Genomic DNA, 20,927 nt, shown 5'->3' with positions numbered 1-20,927 from the left:
AGTATGTAAGTGGTTGATGAAGTAGCCATTAGAAATTATTAGAAGTCTCTGCATTATTTTATGAGCATTTTTTGTAAACTGACTGAGCTCCAGAATCTTGTCATATATATACCATGCTCAATGATATTTTAGATATTGATATCCTAGCAACACTATACATACTGACTTGCTCCTGACTTAAGCCAGGTTAACTCTAAAAGTATGACTGAATAAATGAATGTGCTAAGTAGTACCCCTCCAATAAATATCTTGCCTACATACACAGGTCTAGGACTGCCAGCATTTTCTCTTTCATGCCACCAGCACACCTTCGATGCACTCTGAGTCATTTAACTGGAATTAGGTACATATGGAAGAAAGAGAAGCATCAATGTTCCTCTTACCTAATGGGTCACCTTGAGGGAGAAGCCAAGTAGTGATTAAGGACAACTGGGGGTCACATAATAAATTAGAAAGTCTAGACCCTCAATACTCACCAGTATTAGTCTTCTACAATACATGCAATCTCATGGTCAACTGCAGAAGTTGAAAAATGTTGTATTTTTCTTTGAAAAAGTTATTATTTTGCTTCTTGATTAAAAAATACCAGTAACGACAAAGTCAACTAATTTAAACTATTGCTTTTATTAGAATTACACGGGAGCACAAATAAATAAGCACAAAAAGTATTGTAAAATATTGTCAATGCACTAAAGAAAACAATTTATTTTCAAACAACAACTGGTTACTTCAGTAGTATCAAAGTACATTTATAATTACATGTTACCTAAAAAAATCAAGTACAAAAATTAAAAGACATTAAAACATCAGTGTTTATATTATTATGTATATAGAAATGGCTAATAACACATGAGTAGAGAAATCTGTTATCTAATGCTTATTTGCACAATTTTTCAGGCACATACCTGACATTTCTAATGAATTATGAAAAATGCAATATGACATTCAAATTTTTAGATATGGTAAACATGTTATATTGGAATGGATGTTAAATGGTTTTCTTTAAAAACCCTGTCTTTTAAAAATGTAGTGCCATTATCCACTAAAAAACATATTATTTTATATCATCTTCTCATAGCTATTTGTTTCAATTGTCTGAAAGAGCAAGAAAGTAAACATACAACTGCTAAATACGTAAACACATTTTTAGTGCAAGATAACAAGACCTGTGACTTTACTGTGCTTTGCTTTTTATAATCACAGTGCACTTTACACAAGTTGCTACACTATAAATGTTAACTTAAGGAGTTCCAATCAAAAGAAGTGCATACTAAACATTTTCATATATATTATATACAGTATGTATACTGTACGTGGGTGTATACATGTGTAAATGTAGACGCTTTTAGGGTGGGCAAACCCAGTTATATTTGGGAACAATTGAACACTTCAAAAGAATTTTCATGTATGTTTGGTTGAGATAAATCCAACAGCATTTCTTTAAAAAAAATTTCCCTTAAATTTGAAATTTCATAATATTTAAAGGGAAATGTAATCAGACATTTTTTCCATATTACACACATTTTGCTGCAATGTAATTGACCCAAATATCAAAGAGTTTTAAATCATCCAAACCCCAAGTCATAATGTTCAAGTCCAACATGGCAAAGTGTGTTATCCTTTTAATGATTTACATAGACAGCAGTACATATTATATAAGCACACATCGAGGCTTACACACAAACATATTCTATACTTAGACATTAAGTTTAGTATGTTTAGAATTTTACCTTGACTATACACTTGATCTGAAAAAAAGAGAAGTGTGTTAACACAATTGTATATCTTCTTAAAAACAATTGACTTTATTTTGAAAATATTGATGATTGCATAATTAAGCTCCTTGAAGGGTGGGACGACATCTTTTTCAATGTTTAACACCCAGTGCTTTAGAATTTTTTAATGCCTGATACATAAGTTGCTCAATAATGGATTAATAACAAATTGTCCACATTCTACAATTAGCTGTCTATTTTGCATACATGGAGGATGTAGCGACATAATGTTAAATGCTATAGGTACCATTTTTCTTTTTTCCCACTTAAGTTTGGGACACAGTGAATTATGAATTGCTATCTATTCTACTTCTATTTATTTGCAAGTGTGAATTACCTCTCATCTCTGATTACTTACTGCTTACATCGTAGGAATCGTTTCTCAATTTCACATGTGAGTGTGGTTATTTTACAAGCTCTTCTACTTTAGGAAACTGACTTGTCTTAATATGGAAGTGATATTAAAATTGCATTTGTATGTGCATTGTGTTGATATCTTAATTAGTTAAAACAATAACCCAATAGCTTTGTTTAGTTTTATTGACGTAGTCACTAAATTTGCTCAAAAGAATCAAACTAAATTCCATGTATAGGCAAGACCTGCAACAAAATGTAGTAATAAAAACCTTCTTTTATTCTCTAGAAGCATTCAAAGACAATTTTGTCACTACTTTGGAAAGTAAAGTTGTATCTAGTTGTCTACAGACAATTGGCATGTGCTTGAATATATAATACTTTAAAACTACAAATTTTAATCTCCAGATGTTTTACTTTCCTAATTATTTTACATGGGTGGGTATTAACCTTCATTTACACAAATCCATCACATTTGATGCCAAGCTTGCTTCAGTAGCATAAACATGGGAGAGATGCGGGCGCTGTTTATGTAAAAGATTACTCTTATACCTCAGAGGATGCTGGCATCTGCGATCGAAAAAAATGCAGATTTTTATATTTTCCTTTCATCAATTCTAAAGAAATTTATATCTTCTCTGCTGAGTGTTTCACATGTAAAAGCATCTTGTGACATCCAATAAAATTCTGTTTCTATGAAATTTGCTGTGAGAGGACCATTTTTCGTAAGTATGAGCTCTTTCAACCTGATAACCATGCCATGAGATTATTTGTTCTTTGGCACTGCTAGAAATATGAGCTTCATCATAGCATAGTGTTCTGGCTATCTGTAGGCTATCTTCTGACCGAATTAATATGTTGAAGTATCCTGGTTGATTACTGCCAGAGAGTCCGCTTATTTTTCTCTATATACTAATGACCTCCTTTTCTCCATTTAGAGAAACACTACACAAAAAGGAAATTGATTATGGAATGATCATTGCCACAACAGACAATTGTATAGGCACAGAATAACAGTTCTTGAGTTAAATCTCAGTGAAGCCACTTTTCCAGATCTTTCAGGCGCTTTCCACTTAAGTAGAGATTTGCGGAAATAAATGAAAATGGTTGCCTAAAGTCAAATTTTCAAACAAGTTACCGCCTCAGAAAATAATGCATTTGAAAAAGGAGTGCATGAAACCTAGCCCTAGCGTGAGTTTGATAGAACAAATGGGAATGGTTTAATCCAACACAGATCATGTCAGTACTTTTGTTTCCTTCTTAACAAATGGCCAACATTAAATAAACCTTCTGCCTAAATCAGAGTGATAGGGGAAAGACAGGCATCTGAAAAACACATTTGCATCTCCCCACAGAAAGATGTTCCCTAAATATAAATGTTAAGGGAGGGTTAATCATCACCATACTGAGCCTGAATATGTACGTTTCACAGAAATGCTGAGAATTAGTATCTTGTATCTGACTGATAGGCTTGAGTATATGTGGTCATAATAACTTAAATCAGGATAACAACTGGGGTCATAAACACATTTTATTTCCATTCTGATTTTATCTGAACACATTTTCATCACCCTTAGATTTGTGCTCCATAGATTGTTGGGTTTGAAACATAATCTATAGCTGGTGAAACATGCTGGTGCGTTTTATCTAAGCTACTTAAGATCCCTTTGTAATTTCCTGCATTTGTGATCCCGGTTTTCTACCACCTCAATTACACAAGCAGAACCTGCAACTTCAGTAAGCATTTTCTGTATACAGTTCTCCCACTGAGTATTCTTTCGTGTACACACACACTCACACACACACACACGCACGCACACAGACACCCCAACCGTACACTGCTCCCACTTACCTTTTTCCTTATTCTTTCAGAATTCGAATTGGACATCAAAATACACATTAATTATAAAATATTAGAAAATCATGTTATAACATTGAAAAGGCTTTTGAAGGAAACTATTACTGATAAAGCATCACTAGGCTTGTAGCAATATAGATTACAAAAATTCTCTAACTCCTGTTATATTTGGTTTTATTGAGCAGCACTGAACTATTGCTGTCAATACCCTTACAAGAAAAACTGCTATAACAATAACTTCAAAAACACACCTTTTCTCTCAGAAATATAATACTAAATTGATTGTTAACAAAGAACCACATACTATCAATTTTAGGAGGCATAAATAGTAATTTAAATATACAAAATATATGCGATAGTTTCTTTTTTATTCATTCGTGGCAATATTTATATTCAACTAACAAGTTCTTCTTAAAAGATATATATGATTTTTTTAACTTAAATTTCACCACCACATAAAATTGAATCCACCCCATCCCTCATCCCCTGCATTTCCTGTTTCTTTCTTGAAACAAAATAAAATAAAAAATGGCCATAATTCTTTGGTCATGGTGTCATAATCAGTGAGAATGGGTGTGATGATCACATACAGAAGATTATGACCCAGAAATGTGGTGATAACCAGTTTGAAAAAATTAACAAGAAATACATATTTTATTAATGGATCTAAACTTTTAGAAAGATTGGCATTTAGTGCATTAAAATATGTAAACTGGTCTAGTTGAATGTTTATTTCTCATTTTCTTGGGGAAACAAGCACGCACATGAAAAGTTACTTAAATATAGTGATTAAGGTGGCTATAATGCCACTGGTCCCACTTTCTTGAAAGCAGTCATGCTCTTGAGCTATTAATTCCTTGTTCCTTCCATTGTCACAGTGAACCCTGGTCTCCTCCCATCAGATCAATGATGCAAGGACACATGTCCCTCAAGTCATTTCTGAAGGAAATGTTTTCTCTGGGATGTCCAATATATCCTAGTAACTTTCTCTGGAGTATGACTAACCATTGCTTAGTTATTACTAAGTCAGACTAATGGTTAGTCTAACCATTGCCAGAGGATACTAAAGAGAAATTCTTATAAAGCCAATGTAGCAAAAATATTGTTGTCAATGTAACTTGGACGTCCAAATTAAGCATCACATTTGCATTCATTTCCTGTCAAACCCTTGAAACTTAAAAAGCACAGATGCTCTTAACAAATATGGTATTCAACTTCTATGTTACTAGCACCAGATCATATATTATGTGATTGAACATGATTTATACTTGTGAGCTCTTGTACAGAAACCAGATGTGGGCAAGGGAAAAAAAAAAACATTTTAAATGCAAAAATTAATAATAAAAGGCATCAAGGGATTACATATAAAAGAGATAACAAACCAGTTAATACCGAAATGATATCATATAGTAAACTCTTGATATTTCTGTAATTTATATACGTATAATGTGTATTATTTCAGGTGTCACCCATAAACTAGTAAAATATTTACATTTTAATATCTTCTGGATTCAAAATAATCCGGGATAAATAAGTGCGCCTTCATTGCAAGGGCATATGCATTTTATCTTGAACTTGCCACGAATAGGCACAGCTTCCCATGGCATTCCACTCCCACAGAAAAGATATGTAACAGTTCATTGTCATAGGACCGAGTCGACCTCCCTCTTCATATTAAGAAATGTGGAGCTCACACCATCCTGCGCACACTCATATGGCAGTATCCCAGAATACCGTTTGCTGTTTAGAATAGGGTGGAGGGCTGTACTTCTTGGCACCTGCATTCTTCTTCCAGCTGGGCAAGATAGGCATGCTATCCTGTTTGCAAAGGCCCTTTTCCGTTTTCTGTCTAGCCTTTATTTCCTTGCACAAGCAACGCTTTTTCTCAATCATCTCAAGCATTGTATGGTCTCCATGAAACCACTGCATGCATGCCACCTAGCAAAAAAGAAAGAGTGAATACAGAAGAAAAAAATGGAATGAAAGCATATTTCTTTTGCACTGTGCTAGTAGTTTCATAGAACAATGTCAGCTGTTTCTATATCTCTTCTAAAATTCTTTTTTGTTTGTTTTGTTTTGTTTTAGACAAGGTCTCACTCTGTCACCCAGGCTAGAGTACGATGATGCAATCACAGCTCACAGCAGCCTCGACCTCCTGGGCTCAAGTGATCCTCCCACCTCAGTCACCCCAGTAGCTGGGACTACAGACACATACCAACATGCCCAGCTAATTTTTTTTTTTTATTATTTTTGATAGAGGTGAGGTCTCTCTATATTACCCAGCGTGGTCTCAAACTCATGGGGTCAAGCAATCCTCCTGCCTCAGCCTCCCAAAGTGCTGGGATTACAGATGTGAGCTACTATGCCCAGTCTAAAAACTCTTAAGATAAATTAAGAGATAACTCTTACAAAACAAAACTGAAAGAATGGAAACCATATACAAACTTTGTACTTAAATTAGTAAACATCGTGATATTTAACAACAATTTGGGCATGAATATTTTTCAATATGTTCTAAAAGTTCATGATATGAAAGTTAAATCTTTTACACTTTTAAGCAATTTTCCAAATATTTACCTGTAACTTTATGTTGGCTCCATTGTCTCATTGGTTCCCATATTTTTAAATTCAATAATTGGAATTACATTTCAGTGAGGTCTAATATGAATGTGATATGTTTTAAAGATTTTAATGAACATTGTTTTATTCTTGAAATAATTTTTAAACACTTAGGTTTATTTATAAAGAGAATGTAGTAGAATATTTTTATTTTTATTTTATTTTTATTTTTTTTTATTAATTTTTTTTTTTTTTTTGAGACGGAGTCTCGCTCTGTAGCCCGGGCTGGAGTGCAGTGGCCGGATCTCAGCTCACTGCAAGCTCCGCCTCCCAGGTTTACGCCATTCTCCTGCCTCAGCCTCCCGAGTAGCTGGGACTACTCGGGCGCCCGCCACCTCGCCCGGCTAGTTTTTTGTATTTTTTAGTAGAGACGGGGTTTCACGGTGTTCGCCAGGATGGTCTCGATCTCCTGACCTCGTGATCCACCCGTCTCGGCCTCCCAAAGTGCTGGGATTACAGGCTTGAGCCACCGCGCCCGGCCAGTAGAATATTTTTAATAATTCATCTCATCAAAATGATTTTAAGTGCACACCATACACTTAGAATGTAAATGCTTAAATATTTCTTCTGCAAAGAAGTTTTTGCTATAGTTTTTGATGCTTCAGCAAATCTCTACATTAGAATCATTGGTCCCTATAGTCACAATGACAAGGATCCTAATCAACTTCAAAAACTTGGAAAAATAGATTCATGAGGTCAAGTTGGTTACCAGGAGAAAGTTCGGTGTGGACTATATATTGATACATACACACACATATGTACATATTACTGGACAAGTAACCACTGCTTCCAATTATATGTGGCACCATGTCTACCAGTAACTGTTCTTTGGAACAGAGCTAGCGTGTTGAGTCTGTCACACAAGGGCGGCAATAAAATTGGGCCCATGAGCTCAGCTAGGTTGTGGAAGCTTCCACATAATTGTTTAAGCAAATCTACTCCATGACTTGAAGCATTAAAATAGTGCACTTGAAGTCACTGAACTTGCTGTTACAATTTTAGGGTGATAATTACAGCAAATACTTACATAATGCTTACTCTATATCAGATTTCATGCTAACTACTTTGTATAGTTTAATTCATCTATTCCTTATCAAAATGCCCTGAAGTTTTACCATTTATTAACCCATAGTGATGAATAAAATGAGACTTAAAGTGATTTGGTAACTCTCCCAAAGTTACAGAGCCAACAAATGGCAGAGTCAAGATTTGAACCCAAGAGTTTATACCCAATACCCATATTTTTAACAGCTACACTATGCTGCCTCTCAATGTATGTATACATAGAACTGAAAGAATTGGGAGCATGGATTAGTACAACACTCTATGCATAGATGAGGAAGTTACATATCTAGTCTAAAACCAGGCAGGTAGATTTTGGTGTGAACAAAGCTAAATCAAATTCTCACAATTCTTAATCATTTAGGGAGAGGGCAGGTCCTAGACCTAGAAAACATGGATTTAAATCCTCATGTGTCAAATTTCCATTGGTCACTGGGCTTCCTGGCTTCTTTATCCGAATGAGTGAATTGATAAATTTGGTGTGAGGTTTAAATAGGATAATGAAGGTCAATTCATTTTAAAAAACAGTAAAGCATTGCCTAAGTCTCAGTATTCTAACACTGATGAATACCTAGCAGTTTTCCATACCTACACTCTGCCAGGCATGTGCAAAGAGCTCTATTTTATGTTAAATCCTCCAAGCCACACTGAAAGAATTTATCTACGTGCTACAATTACAAAACTAAGTCTCAGAAAGTTTAAGAAACTGGGTCATGGTCATAGCTAATAAATGATACAGACCTATATCAAACTCAGGTCTGTCTGACTCCAAAGTTGATATTCTTTCTATTATATTATGCTCCATCACCTGAATTTTACTTATAAATTATAATTATAGTTATTGTTATTTGTATTACTGTTTCCAGATGCTATTCAAAAATACAACTATATTTGTGGCTTTATCAGTGAATAAAAACTGCTTATTAAATAATTAAATAAAAGTTACTAGCTTGGACTTGGAGCCCAGAAGATGATACTTTCAGATAAATATCTAGCTTGTGCCTAATTTGATAGAAAGTTCCCTGAAAAGATGGGCTGTATTTTATGCCTTTTAGTGTCCTCTAGTTCCTAACTCAGGACCATAGACATAAGCATTCACTTTTTAAACAAAATTTTAGGTGTTTGTTGAGTTAATCTAATGAATAAGTTTGTGTTCCAACAGGAGATTGTCAAAGTGGCTCAGAAATTTTTCAAAAGACTTACAATATTTCATAACATGATAATCTGTGCAATAAAAATGCAGTAACTCTATTTTGGTGAAAATGCAAGAAAAATTTATTGAGTGACTACAAACTGTCATAATGAAATTTATAACACAGAATTCCCAGAGGACAGGCTTCAAATCTCACTCGTCTCGGTGGTCCCAACATGTAGAACAGAGTCCTAGGCTTTCAATAAAAGTTTTATCAGTTAAATAGAAGCTGCCATCATAGAACAGTTTTTGTTGTCTCTCAAAAAAATAAAATAAAATCCAGATAATCTTCTTAGTAAAATATTCTGGGTTCTATACATTTCAACATCATTGCAAAACCTCCAAACTTCTTTAAGGCCCAATATTTCTTACAGCATCACTTCTATTTTTTTTATTAAATTTATCTATTTATTTACTTGTCAACACAAACATTAAGTCATGTGTTACTTAATTCCCTTTAATATTTTTATGGCATAAATTGGTACGTGCAACTGAAAAATAATTTTTCTGGATTCCTTTAACAACAGGGTCACCGATATATTTCATAGTTGCATAACATTTCATATATGTATATACAGCATACTGTATTATCCATAAAATATGTATTCTGTGTCACACAGAAATGCATGCTACAGAGGTGTGTAAATTTATTAAGAATACATTTCTTAAAACTCTAAAGAATAGAGGAATAAGAATAAAAATTATAAAGCTTGGCGTTTTATTATTTAGATTTTTCTTTTACATTAAATAGTTATATGTCAACTTGATGGATAGAATGGTCTGAAATACTAGGAAAAGAAAATTACTCTATAATATTTAACTCATCTTTTGGAGACATGAGCAGTGAATGAGAAAGTGTTGCCCAATACATAAAATTCCATGAAGAAAGCATTGCCCAATACATGAAAGATGGCTAGGTATAAGACGATAATTCAAACTCAGGTTGCTGGAAGATTGTCAATTCAAAATATAAACATATATTTAAAAAGATCTTAACAAACATAAAGATTCTAGAAAATATCTTCTTATTTAATATCTGCTATCAATTTGTTTCCACTTAAACTCCCCCAAAAAATATTTCTGTTAAGATGTGATAAATAAACATAGAATATAATTATATTGTAGGAAGATATATCTGCTTCCCACATTTATTTTTAAATATCACATGTTTTGGTGCATAGTCTTTTTAATTCTCAAAATCGAACTTCAATGTTATTACTGTAGCCATCTGCATCATTGAATCACCCCCAAAATATATCTAAATATTATTTTTTGCTGATAGTAAGATGTCATGCTTTCATTCATTGTTTTGGATATAATAAATAGCATGTTTAGCAAATATATGAAGTATGTTAAGAACACTACTCATAAAAAATTGCATCGCTTTTCTATTTTCTTTTATCACAAAATTCTTCATATTCTTAAAAGAAAAAAGAAAAGACATGTAAAATCCCATTCCACCTCTCTCTGGAACTGAAAGAACTCTGGGAATTAACTATTACAACAAATTTGAAACCAAGCCCAGTAAACAAATTCTTCTAATTTAGTTATTTAATTCAATGGCCTTATTTCTTATCTTTAATCCAAAGGCATTTATTATACTGTTTATCCCATGAAGAAAAGAAAAAATGTATACATTAGTAGGTAAGTACACATCAAAAGATAACAGTAGGACAATTGTTCAATTAGTATGAACACATATCTCTAGGACAAGATTTTTATACCAGCATGATTCAACAGAAGCAATATCCTTGGATAATAAGTTCATGAAAATAAAATCAAGTGAAGCTTCCTGTCCAGGAGGTAAAATTTCAATCTCTACCCCTTTTATGTAGGCTACACACAGTGACTTCTTCCTAAAAAGTACAGTATGGAAAGCGAGGAGGGAAGTAACTATACATTGGAGGAACCCAGTGTTATGGTCTGAACGTTTGTGCCCCCTTAAAATTCTTATGTTGGGATCCTGACCTCCAAGGTGATGGTACTAAAAGGTGGGACCTCCTCAAGGTGATTGGGAGGTGCATGGGACTAGGACTCTTATACAATAAACCCAAGAGAGCTCTTCCACCCCTTCAGCCATGGTGCCAAAACAGCAAGAAGTCAACAGTCTGCAACCAGGAAGAGTGTCTTCACCAGATCATAACCATGCTGTCACCCCGCTCTTGGACTTCTCAGTTTCCAGAACTGTGAAAAATAACTAACTGTTGTAGTTTATAGTGTTCTGTTCTAGCACCCCAAACGGACAACACACCTGGCAAACATCGCCCCCAACAGGTGATCAACAGTAGTAAATTATACTGGCAGTATGTATCCTTGGTATAATGTGATGAGACCAGAGGCACTTTTACCCCCGCCATCTTCCTCCTCAAAACCCGTAACTCCACTCTAATCATGAGAAAACACCAGAGAAACCCGAATTGAGAGACAGTCTACAAAATACCATACCAGTACTCCCCAAAGCTGCCAAGGTCATCCAAAATAGGGAAAGTCTGAGAAACTGTCACAGCCTAGAGAAGGGTAAGGAGACCCAAAGACCAAGTGTAATTAATTTACATGCTATCCTGGAAGGGACTCTGGAGCAGGAAAAGAACATTGGATTAAAAACTAAGGGAACTGGAATACAGTATGGATTTAAGCTGATAATGATGCTATCAATATTGGTTCATTAGTCATGACACATGAACCATGATAATGTAAGATATTAACAATGGGGGAAAAATGGGTGTGGAATATGTGGGGACACACTGTGTACTCTTTGGAACTCTTCTGTAAATTAAAAACACTATTTTAAAATTAAAAATATATATGTACACACACATGTTTGTGTATACATGTTTGTGTGTGTGTGTGTGTATGCTTAAAGATCAAGTGAAGAGACTATATTCTTTTCAAATCTTGATTTTAACTGTATCTTTCATTCTTTAAAAGGAAGCAACATGGTATCATGGAAAGAACTAAATGACTTGATTGGGATCCTGATCATTGTGTGACATTGAAAAGTCATGAATATCTCTGAATTTCCTAAATACTGTATATTGAATGAATATTGGTACATAATTCATACATACATAGTATATAAATTTATATATGCTTCACATATACATCTTATGGATATTGTACTGTGTGTATATATATAAAAACCATATTGTTACACACTTCACACTTTACGTGGTTGTAGAAGGCAGAGAGCTAAAGCATATAAATGGAGAAAGCCCCATATATTATAACCATCTCATCTAATGATCCTTCAATGCATGAGGAGTAACATAAATGAGAAAGAACCTTTAGTTCACTTCAATAATTACTTTCTCTAGGAAATAAAATTAATTACTTCCTGAGATTAAGAGTATATTTTCTCCAAAGAACAAAGTAATATCAATGCAGTGCAATAATAAATCTCCATAATATGTATTTAAAATATCCCATTTTCCAAAGTAGATAAATCATCAAGAGAAAAAAAAATACCCTGAAATAAGCACTTGGAGCATTTCAATATTGAAAATGATACCAAAATAAAACCGATACAAGCATGCATATCTCCACTGATTTTGATTTTTGTGCCTCATTAGTTAGCATGGGAAAACAATAATCTATCAAAGGCCTAGGAGACACAGCACAATGCCAGGCAAGTGCCTTGTTAACCTTGGAATTAATTTCAGCTGCGAGTCTTGAGCCTTGTGAGAGTAAAATTTAATTTCTTGAACAATAGGCACAGCAATCAATACTAATTTTCAGATGATCTGGGGCAACATTGTCAGTCCTGTGTTGCTGTTTCTGAGCCAACCTCTCCAACTTGCATTGCCTGTTTCGTGAGAAATTGTCATTTCCTGCATAAGGAGTGTAAGTTTAACCTTACTGAAAAGGAAGCTGGAGTTCTCAAAGTTCTCTGGATTTTCTCTTTAAGGGAAGTTTCTCCGGGAGACCATGGATAGCATTGGTGAGGGAACAAGGAAGAGAAGGCATGAAATCCAGTGTGACTCAAGAACGGGAGCCAACATCTTCAGAAATTATGGGAGGTCGCGACTTGCCTGCAACTGTGCTCGCCCTGTCTTTAGGAGCCATGAAGTCGGCCAGGGTTGTTATTGCTTTCATTGAAAATGTTCTTCCTTTCCCATGTAGTGGGCAAAGAGGTTGATTTTTGAATTACAAAAACATACAGGAAAAAATAAGCATGTAAACACTATGGCTTTTTTACATGTATCTTCAAGATAATGGATAGGGGTCGGCAATCTACAACCCACTGGCCAAATACAGCCCACTGCCTGTTTTTGTACTGTCCATGAGCAATAATTTGTTTTCATATTTTTAAATAGTTAAAAAACTAAAATGAAGTATATTTCATGACACATGGACATTACATGTAATTCAAATGGTGGTGTATACAAATCAAGATTTGGGGCACACAGATTGACCTATTTGTTGATGTACAAGGTAGAATTGAGTAGCTGGGATAGAGACCACAGCCTCATAGAGTTGAAAATATTTACAACCTGCCCCTTTACAGGGGGAAAAAAAAGCACTCACTCCTGAACTATTATGTAAGATGAAAAATAATAAAATTATAACTAACCATTTTGCTATGATGCATAAACTATCTGAAAAGGTCAAATAAATACTATGCTAGACCTGTAAAAAGTGGGAAAATAATTTTAATTAAACATCTAAAAACTTGTTAAATTTCCACTTACCTGAACCTTGGTTAATGGTTTTTGGAACAAACTACTGTTACCCTAACATCACACTCTTTCCTAAACGTGTTTTCAACTAAGTAAATGATCATTTCATCCTTAAAATAAGTCTCTATTAGAATTGTCTGATAGAAGGCAGAAAAAGATAATGTTAGTATTGGTGCTATATAAACAACTATAAAACAAAATCAAGAGTATTGACTCACACGGGCTTACGATATTTTTCATATTGAGTTGGGCCCATTAGATAAACCAGAAATGATGAAACCTAGATTTGAAATCAGTTATAGAAATTAATTTAGAAAAATTCTCTATTCTATATATGTCAATTACATATTTTATAATTCCATCATTAGAAGGAAAAGCAGTATGTTAGAATTAAAGAGATAAACTGATAAAATTGTATAGATAAGAGATTTAATACTAAGTCAACTCTTTTTAATAACCCTGCAGAGGTTGTTTAGTTGCCTGTGATGTGTTACTGTGGTGACTTAACCTGAAAAATATAAGTTTAATTTGAGAACTTTCCCCCTAGTTTTAGTGAATTTATTTCAACTATATTTCGGAAGGTATGGGTCAACTTGACATAATTTAGACAACAACATAGCCCTCAATAAATCTTTTGAAATTGATATAACACAGAGCTGAAAGGATTATGATTTTCTGCACTTGTCAGCATATTCAGTAATAAAATTGCTTCCTTAGTTATCAAATCACAAGTCTTTCAAATGATCATCACACAGAAAAAAAGCATTTTTTAATGAGCATATTTGACCCATGTATCTGTTATAAAATAATTGATATTTTGGAAACATATAGAGGCAACACTACTTCTCAGAATATTTTACACAAAATGTTTAAAAGGAACAGTAAAATAATTCATATGGATTTACAATTAATTATAGATACCATTTATGCCACTTTAAAAAGTATAAATCCAATGCTAGGAACATGATTCTGCACTAAATAATTTTCCCCCTTTTTATGAAGGCCAAATGAAGCTATTTGAACAGATAATCTAAGTGAGTAATACCAAAATAGTAGGGACTTTTCAATCCACCGTGGTCGGAATTTGATTTTAGGCTGTCTGGATGACGTTGTATAAGTTACTCATTCGGCTTTCTTGAATAACATGACAATTAGGGATTATATATAAAATGTACCTAACTTTCAGACTTTAATATTATTTGAAATAATATGCACCTTTGTCATAGCTTTAGGTTTTTCCATAGTCTTTCTCCTGTATTTTTTTCCATCTTTAACTCTAATCTACTGATCAGGTATTTCTTTAATTGTCCCCTTATAATTTTCCCTCATTTATCAGCACTGATGACTCAGAACATATGTTTTATGAAAAAATTATTAGGCAAGTCTACACCTGAAGCATGTACTGGAATTGCAGTGTTTATTTCCCACATCTAAATTTAGTTTTGAGATATAGATATATTGATAAAATGAGAACCATGTCTTGATTTCAGAGTTGCTTTTGAATGCAAAGTCATGGGTACACATTAACTCCTGCTCTTCTTCTAGATCTAAAAATCACCCTTGATGTACAGTCTCTGATCAACTGCCAGGCACATAATAACAAACATCACATGTTGATATTTGAAGTTATATATATTTATTGTTATGTATCTGGGCTTGCTTTCCTTACCAATTACATAAAAGTCACTCATCAAGAAGATTTAAAAGTTATAAATGAATAAGACTTATAATTATGTGATTATAAAGAAAAATAGTTTCAAATTAACATCTATTGCTCATTCAAAACATCTAATGCTTCAATTTTACAGTGATATCCTTTAAGCAAGACCCATTTCACAAATTACTTTCAGGGATGAAAGTTGATTTCAACTACCATGCTGAACAGTGACAATTATAACTTATTTCAAGCTCCTAATACAATGCATATCCCTTTTTAAATATGTATGTGTGTGTTTGATGTTCTATTTTCAAGCTGGGCACAGTGGCTCACGCCTGTAATCCCAGTATTTTGGGAGGCCGAGGTGAGCGCATCACTTGAGGTCAGGAGTTCGAGACCAGCATGGCCAACATGGCAAAACCCCATCTCTACTAAAAATACAAAAATTAGCCAGGCTTGGTGGTGCATGCCTGTAATCCCAGCTACTAGGGAGGCTGAGGCAGGAGAAGCACTTGAACCCTAGAGGCAGAGGTTGCAATGAGCCAAGATCGCACCACTGCACTCCACTCTGGGTGACAGAGAGAGGCTCCATCTCAAAAAAAAAAAAAAAAAAAAAAAAAAGTTGATTTTCTATTTTCTGAAGAGACAGTATAAGATGAATAAAATGGATAAGATGACCTGGTTTTTATCACTTAATTGTATGTGAGATCAAAACAAGTTACTTAACCTTTCATTTTTTTTACCTGTAACATGAAAATAATAAAACCTCAGGTTTCTTGAGAAGAAGAAGATTAAATGTTCTAATTTGGCATCTACTGAAAGTGGACACTCCTAAAAATATAAGTTTGTCTATCCCAGTAGGCAATGAACTCTTTGAAGTCAGGGACTCCGTTATTAATCTTCATATTCTTAGCTTTTAACAGTAAAATTTTGCAATAAATGTTCATAAAATAAATGAATGCGTAAACAAATGGATCACACTAAGTATAACATTTTCTGAGTATTTTCAGGAAAGGTGCTTTCGAAATCCTTGATTTCATGAATGAGTTCATTCCACTTTGGCTCAACTGAATCCAACAATACCTCAAATTGTACAAAGTTAACAAAAATATTGCCTGGGCTTTATAAACCCCAGGAGGCATCTAACCTGAAACTCAGTCCTCAATGCCATGTGAGTCACACCTGGGTGTTCTATGGCTGAGAACACCTCTTTTTCAAACTCTGGACATCAATCCTCGGCCCTTTGGCTGAAGCAGAGACACAAATCAATGCTCCCTAAGCCTTAGTATGCATTCAACCAAGGAAGTATGCAACTCCCTTGGGAGTTTATTAAAATGCAAATTCTTAGGCACCAATGTCAGAGAATCTGACTCTAATTCTAGATAAGGTGGGTCTTAAGCAGCTATAGTTTTATTAGGCTTCCTAGTGATTCTGATGGATGATAGGCAGAGCATCACATTTTGAGAGATACCCAAATTCTAGTTAAAAATGATAAGAGGTTGTACTCATTCAAAAGGGCACAGAAACATTTTTTCAAGATCTGACCCTTCCCATTCTCTGTCCATACATGCTTAGGGCACAACACGCAAGTAAAGAATCAATTGAGATTTTGAGAGAAGAAGTCAGACAGATTTCTGTCTTAGTAAATTATTTCAAGAACAGTCTATCCATTCTGCATATATTTATAAATGTATGCATGTATCTGTATGCATATTTACACATATGTGCATATATTATACATTTATAATTAAATCATTGAATCATTTTACAGGTCTCTTAGTTAAAATGTTACTTAAGAAATAAAATAAAATTGCAAAAGTGTCCTAAAGAATATATATGTCAATAATGTCATCCAAGAAAATGTGGTGGTCTAAAGTTAATAAGGTGCCAATATATTGAGATTTTTGATTGATCTAAAGGAATTACCCCAAAACATTCTTCAGTGACATCATAAAAGTTCTAAGATAAATTGGCAAGTTATATGCACCTTTTATCACGTGACTTTAGATTGTCACAATCTATAAAATAAACATAGCGATATCAACAATGTAGTAATACCAACAACCATGATTTATTGCACATAACCATGTTCCAGGCACTCTATGAACCCTGAACGTATCTCAATTCTCTTAAAGCTTAATAACTCTTAAGCATGCCCTACCTATTGCTATATTTCAGATTATAAAATGAAGCTTGAAGAGATTAAATTACATCACATGCCTAATAGAAGGCAGAATTAGAATTGCAATTCAAGACTAAATATATCATATGCTAAATAAAAATTTCACTCAGTATTATAGCAGATTGCCTCACAGCTAATTGTGAGTAAAGTGGTTCTTATTAGAAACACATACACACAAACACAATTATTTCCCTTCATATAGCCCATGACATGGGAAGTGCACTTGATTAAATAAAAGCTGTTAAGTTTGCTGCTGAAAGATAAGAGGTCTTATAAACTATTAATAAAAACTGATAGATAAACGAAACTTTGATCTTTTTATTTGTCATTGTTGTCATCACTACCATTGTCTTCATCTTCATTATTATCAAGATTCTGGGCACAATAACCACAGTGTTTCCTCACAGTGGGCAAGGCACTGTGTAATCACTATGTCTGCTCCATCTTATCTCACCTCCAAATAGCTTACTCACTGGTAGAACCTCCATATACTTGTGTACTGAAAATACATTACCCAATGAAGGTAAGTTTTTAAAATTTTATTTCATCAGCCACACTGTGGATCATTTCAGTAAACCCTGTTTTCCTCAGTTTCGTGGTAGCAGACAAATATAGTACAATAATCCTTCCATACATATTTATGCTTCTGTAAGTATATTCGCAAGTATGGTGAGATGTTAGTGTCTCTCGGGTTACATAAAAGTGTTAACTGATACACTGAATTGTATTAGGAGAAAAAGCCAGGGAGAAAGTCTTCACCGGGGAAAAAGGTCAGGAATGGTTTTCATCCCTCCATGAAATAAGTGGCTAGTTGCACGAAACCATCATTTTACAAACTCTTGCTGTAGTGAAATTTTAGAGAATGAAATTTCAAAATCTAGAAAATACATCACATTTGTATATTATAAGATGACAACTAATGCAAAAGCAGAATAGAATGTTAACTTTGTATCTCTTAGAAGCAAATGCAAAGAGCAAAATGGAAGCATATATGATTTAGCACATGTTCTCTGGTGAAAGACTATGACCAGACATGCAATGAAAACCTTCCCATTAAACAGCACGCCACCCATCGAGGCGTGAGTGACATGGTATTTGCTTCTTTATGCATGTATACAGAGCAAAGATACAGGTGTAATAAATAAATTATTATGGGTAAAGGTACAGGAAAATAAAATGACAGAAAAAAATCATAACATTGCATGAGAAAGAGTTGATTTGTGACTTAATTCTTGTGTGTCCGAAATTGGCTAAAAGTTTTGTTCCATTGAAATTTGTATAAAGTTGTGAAGAATATCTAAAATAAGCATGAGTGACATGTGATGCAACATACTTATATATTACATTGTAAAATGAGGCTTTTCAGAAGATTCACGCTAAAATATATTTTTAAAATTATGTTTGTGTACACATACAGAACCATGGTCTAAGCTTTAAAAAGCAATGTATGATTCTTGATTTGACTTTTGACTGTTTTATGATTATAAAGTCTTTGCCCTTAGAGAGTAAAAATGACTGTAGAAAAAAATGTGATATATTATTTTCCAATAAAGAAGACACAACTTATTTCTCAGTAATTAAACCTAGTAATGACTACAATTACAATTTCAGCTATTACTTGATTAAGCTAACTGTTTGTAATAAAGAAAAAATCCTCTGAGCAGATTCCTAATTTATATGTTTTTAAATGAGCAAGAATTCTATAAATAGAAGGCCTTCTAAAGAGATAGTCCCTGAAGGAACAAGCAGTATTACAAGATAAAATTCAATTATAACAAAAGTATTGATATCTTTCGCTAAGTATATTCTCTTAATCATTTACATTAGCATTAATACAATTTCAAGTTTAATTTCATTATAAAATACTGGTTTCTAATAGTATATATGGGCTTGACCACAGATAAATGAGGAGAGCCACTTCTCAGTAAATGTGGTTTATTCAGCAAAAGAAAAGGAAGCTCATAGGCAAGCAAAATATACTAATACTCAAGAACAGACTTAAATAATAATTGCTTAAACAGCTAAAACACATTTTGAGTTTTTATAACTTTGAATTGAACTGCGGAAGTACCTGTAAAATATGTTTTTTCTCCACTAGAATGCATTTCCCAAAATGAGCGTAAGTACGTTGTAAAAGAAGAAACACACTGGCAATCCCAATAATTCTGTTCTGGAGCCGGTTATTTTGCTAGCTCTGGGCAAGTCACGTCACTTCTCTTGGCCTCGGGTTAGAACGGACCAGTGGGTCCAAACTGTGGAACATATCACACTCACAGTTGTGTTTTGTATGAAACGCAGACTATTTGGCTGGCTGTGGTGTCTCACGCAATTGGGGTTGTGCATAAATGCAGTGAGATTATGGATATTTTATATCATGTATCTACCACCATTCCTGGAAAACAGCACGTGACCAAAAGTGCTCATTTTCTTTTTCTTCCACAGATTGAACAACTGAGGCTTGGTGGAGTTACATCACTTGCCCAAAGAGATAATGCCAGTGAATGGAATAGCCGGATCTAATTCTCGAATCCGTAAAGCTCCACTGCTTCTCTCTGAATGTAGTAACCCATCCACAACCCTAAGATATTAGACACATCAGTGATCACTCCATCTGTTTTTGGCCCATTGCTGCTGTCAGGATTTATGCATTTATGTCTGCAATAATTATTTATTAAGGACCTTCTCTCTTGCAGTTGCATATGGCCTTATAACTGAATTCTGACTTTGTGTCTCTCTTGGGAGAGACAGATAATCATTTTTCATATGTGATCTTCTTTCTGTCCCACCTCTCATCTATGAGCCTGAAACAGCAGATTCAGTAGAACAGTCAGAGTTTCTCAGGAATGGCAGAGCCACAACTTGGGAGGAGCCCAGATCTGTCCAACAATCTGGAACATCCATCAACCAGGAACACTGTTACACCTTATGTGACTAAGAAACATATTTTAAGGAAAAAGCACTAAAATTTTGGGTTATACTTGTTGCAATAAGTGTGTTACTTACCTAACGCACAATCACAAGTGTAAAATGCACACACACAGAGTGTGAGGAAATATATTGTTATTGGACTACTTGTAGTCTATTTAATTTTTTTATATAGCTATAGTCAGATCCAGGGTGAAATGATTTAGAATAATAATTTCCAATAGTATATGCATCATACCTTTAAAAAGACTTTTATGGATGGATAAATATCTAATTATGGCACTGCACTGCAACATAAGTCATGAGAGAAACTCTTTACATACGCTTTGGTTTTTTTTCTGAATGCATAGGCTCAGAATTACTAAACAAACCCTCATCTTTTGATAGCCAATAATCAATCTCTTGTTTTCAGGGAATAGAATTGTATTAGAGGGGACATTGGGGAAGTTATATACTACCTTAGCTTTCTGCTATAAAAAATAAAACTACTAGTCTGTATTAAATTTGATTTTATATGTTCAATGAAATATATCCTTATAATAAAGTTATATAAATGTAAGTTGCAATGACTATCTTTTTTTTTTTTTTTTTTTTTTTTTTTTGAGGCGGAGTCTTCACTCTGTCGCC

At 34.0% G+C, this 20,927-nt stretch overlaps 1 protein-coding gene across 3 annotated transcripts in view; it reads right to left on the bottom strand.

The window, feature by feature from the left end:
- The window catches only part of NYAP2 (neuronal tyrosine-phosphorylated phosphoinositide-3-kinase adaptor 2), a 327,009-nt gene that overhangs the window by 24,807 nt on the left and 281,275 nt on the right, over window positions 1-20,927 (bottom strand). For 2 of the 3 annotated variants that reach the window (XM_015432881.3, XM_015432880.3), the window contains one exon: window positions 606-5,925. The exons of the other annotated variant lie outside the window; for it this stretch is intronic. In XM_015432881.3, the coding sequence (XP_015288367.3) occupies window positions 5,698-5,925 (228 nt within the window). In that variant the 3' untranslated portion in view covers window positions 606-5,697. Of the gene's footprint in view, window positions 1-605; window positions 5,926-20,927 lie in introns of those variants that run through there. 3 annotated transcript variants of the gene reach the window in all.

The sequence above is a fragment of the Macaca fascicularis genome, chromosome 12 (genome assembly GCF_037993035.2).
Source record: "Macaca fascicularis isolate 582-1 chromosome 12, T2T-MFA8v1.1".
In the NCBI taxonomy this organism is placed as follows: Eukaryota; Metazoa; Chordata; class Mammalia; order Primates; family Cercopithecidae; genus Macaca; species Macaca fascicularis.
Note: the sequence above shows the minus strand (reverse complement) of the source record. Positions and strands in the feature narration are given on the sequence as shown.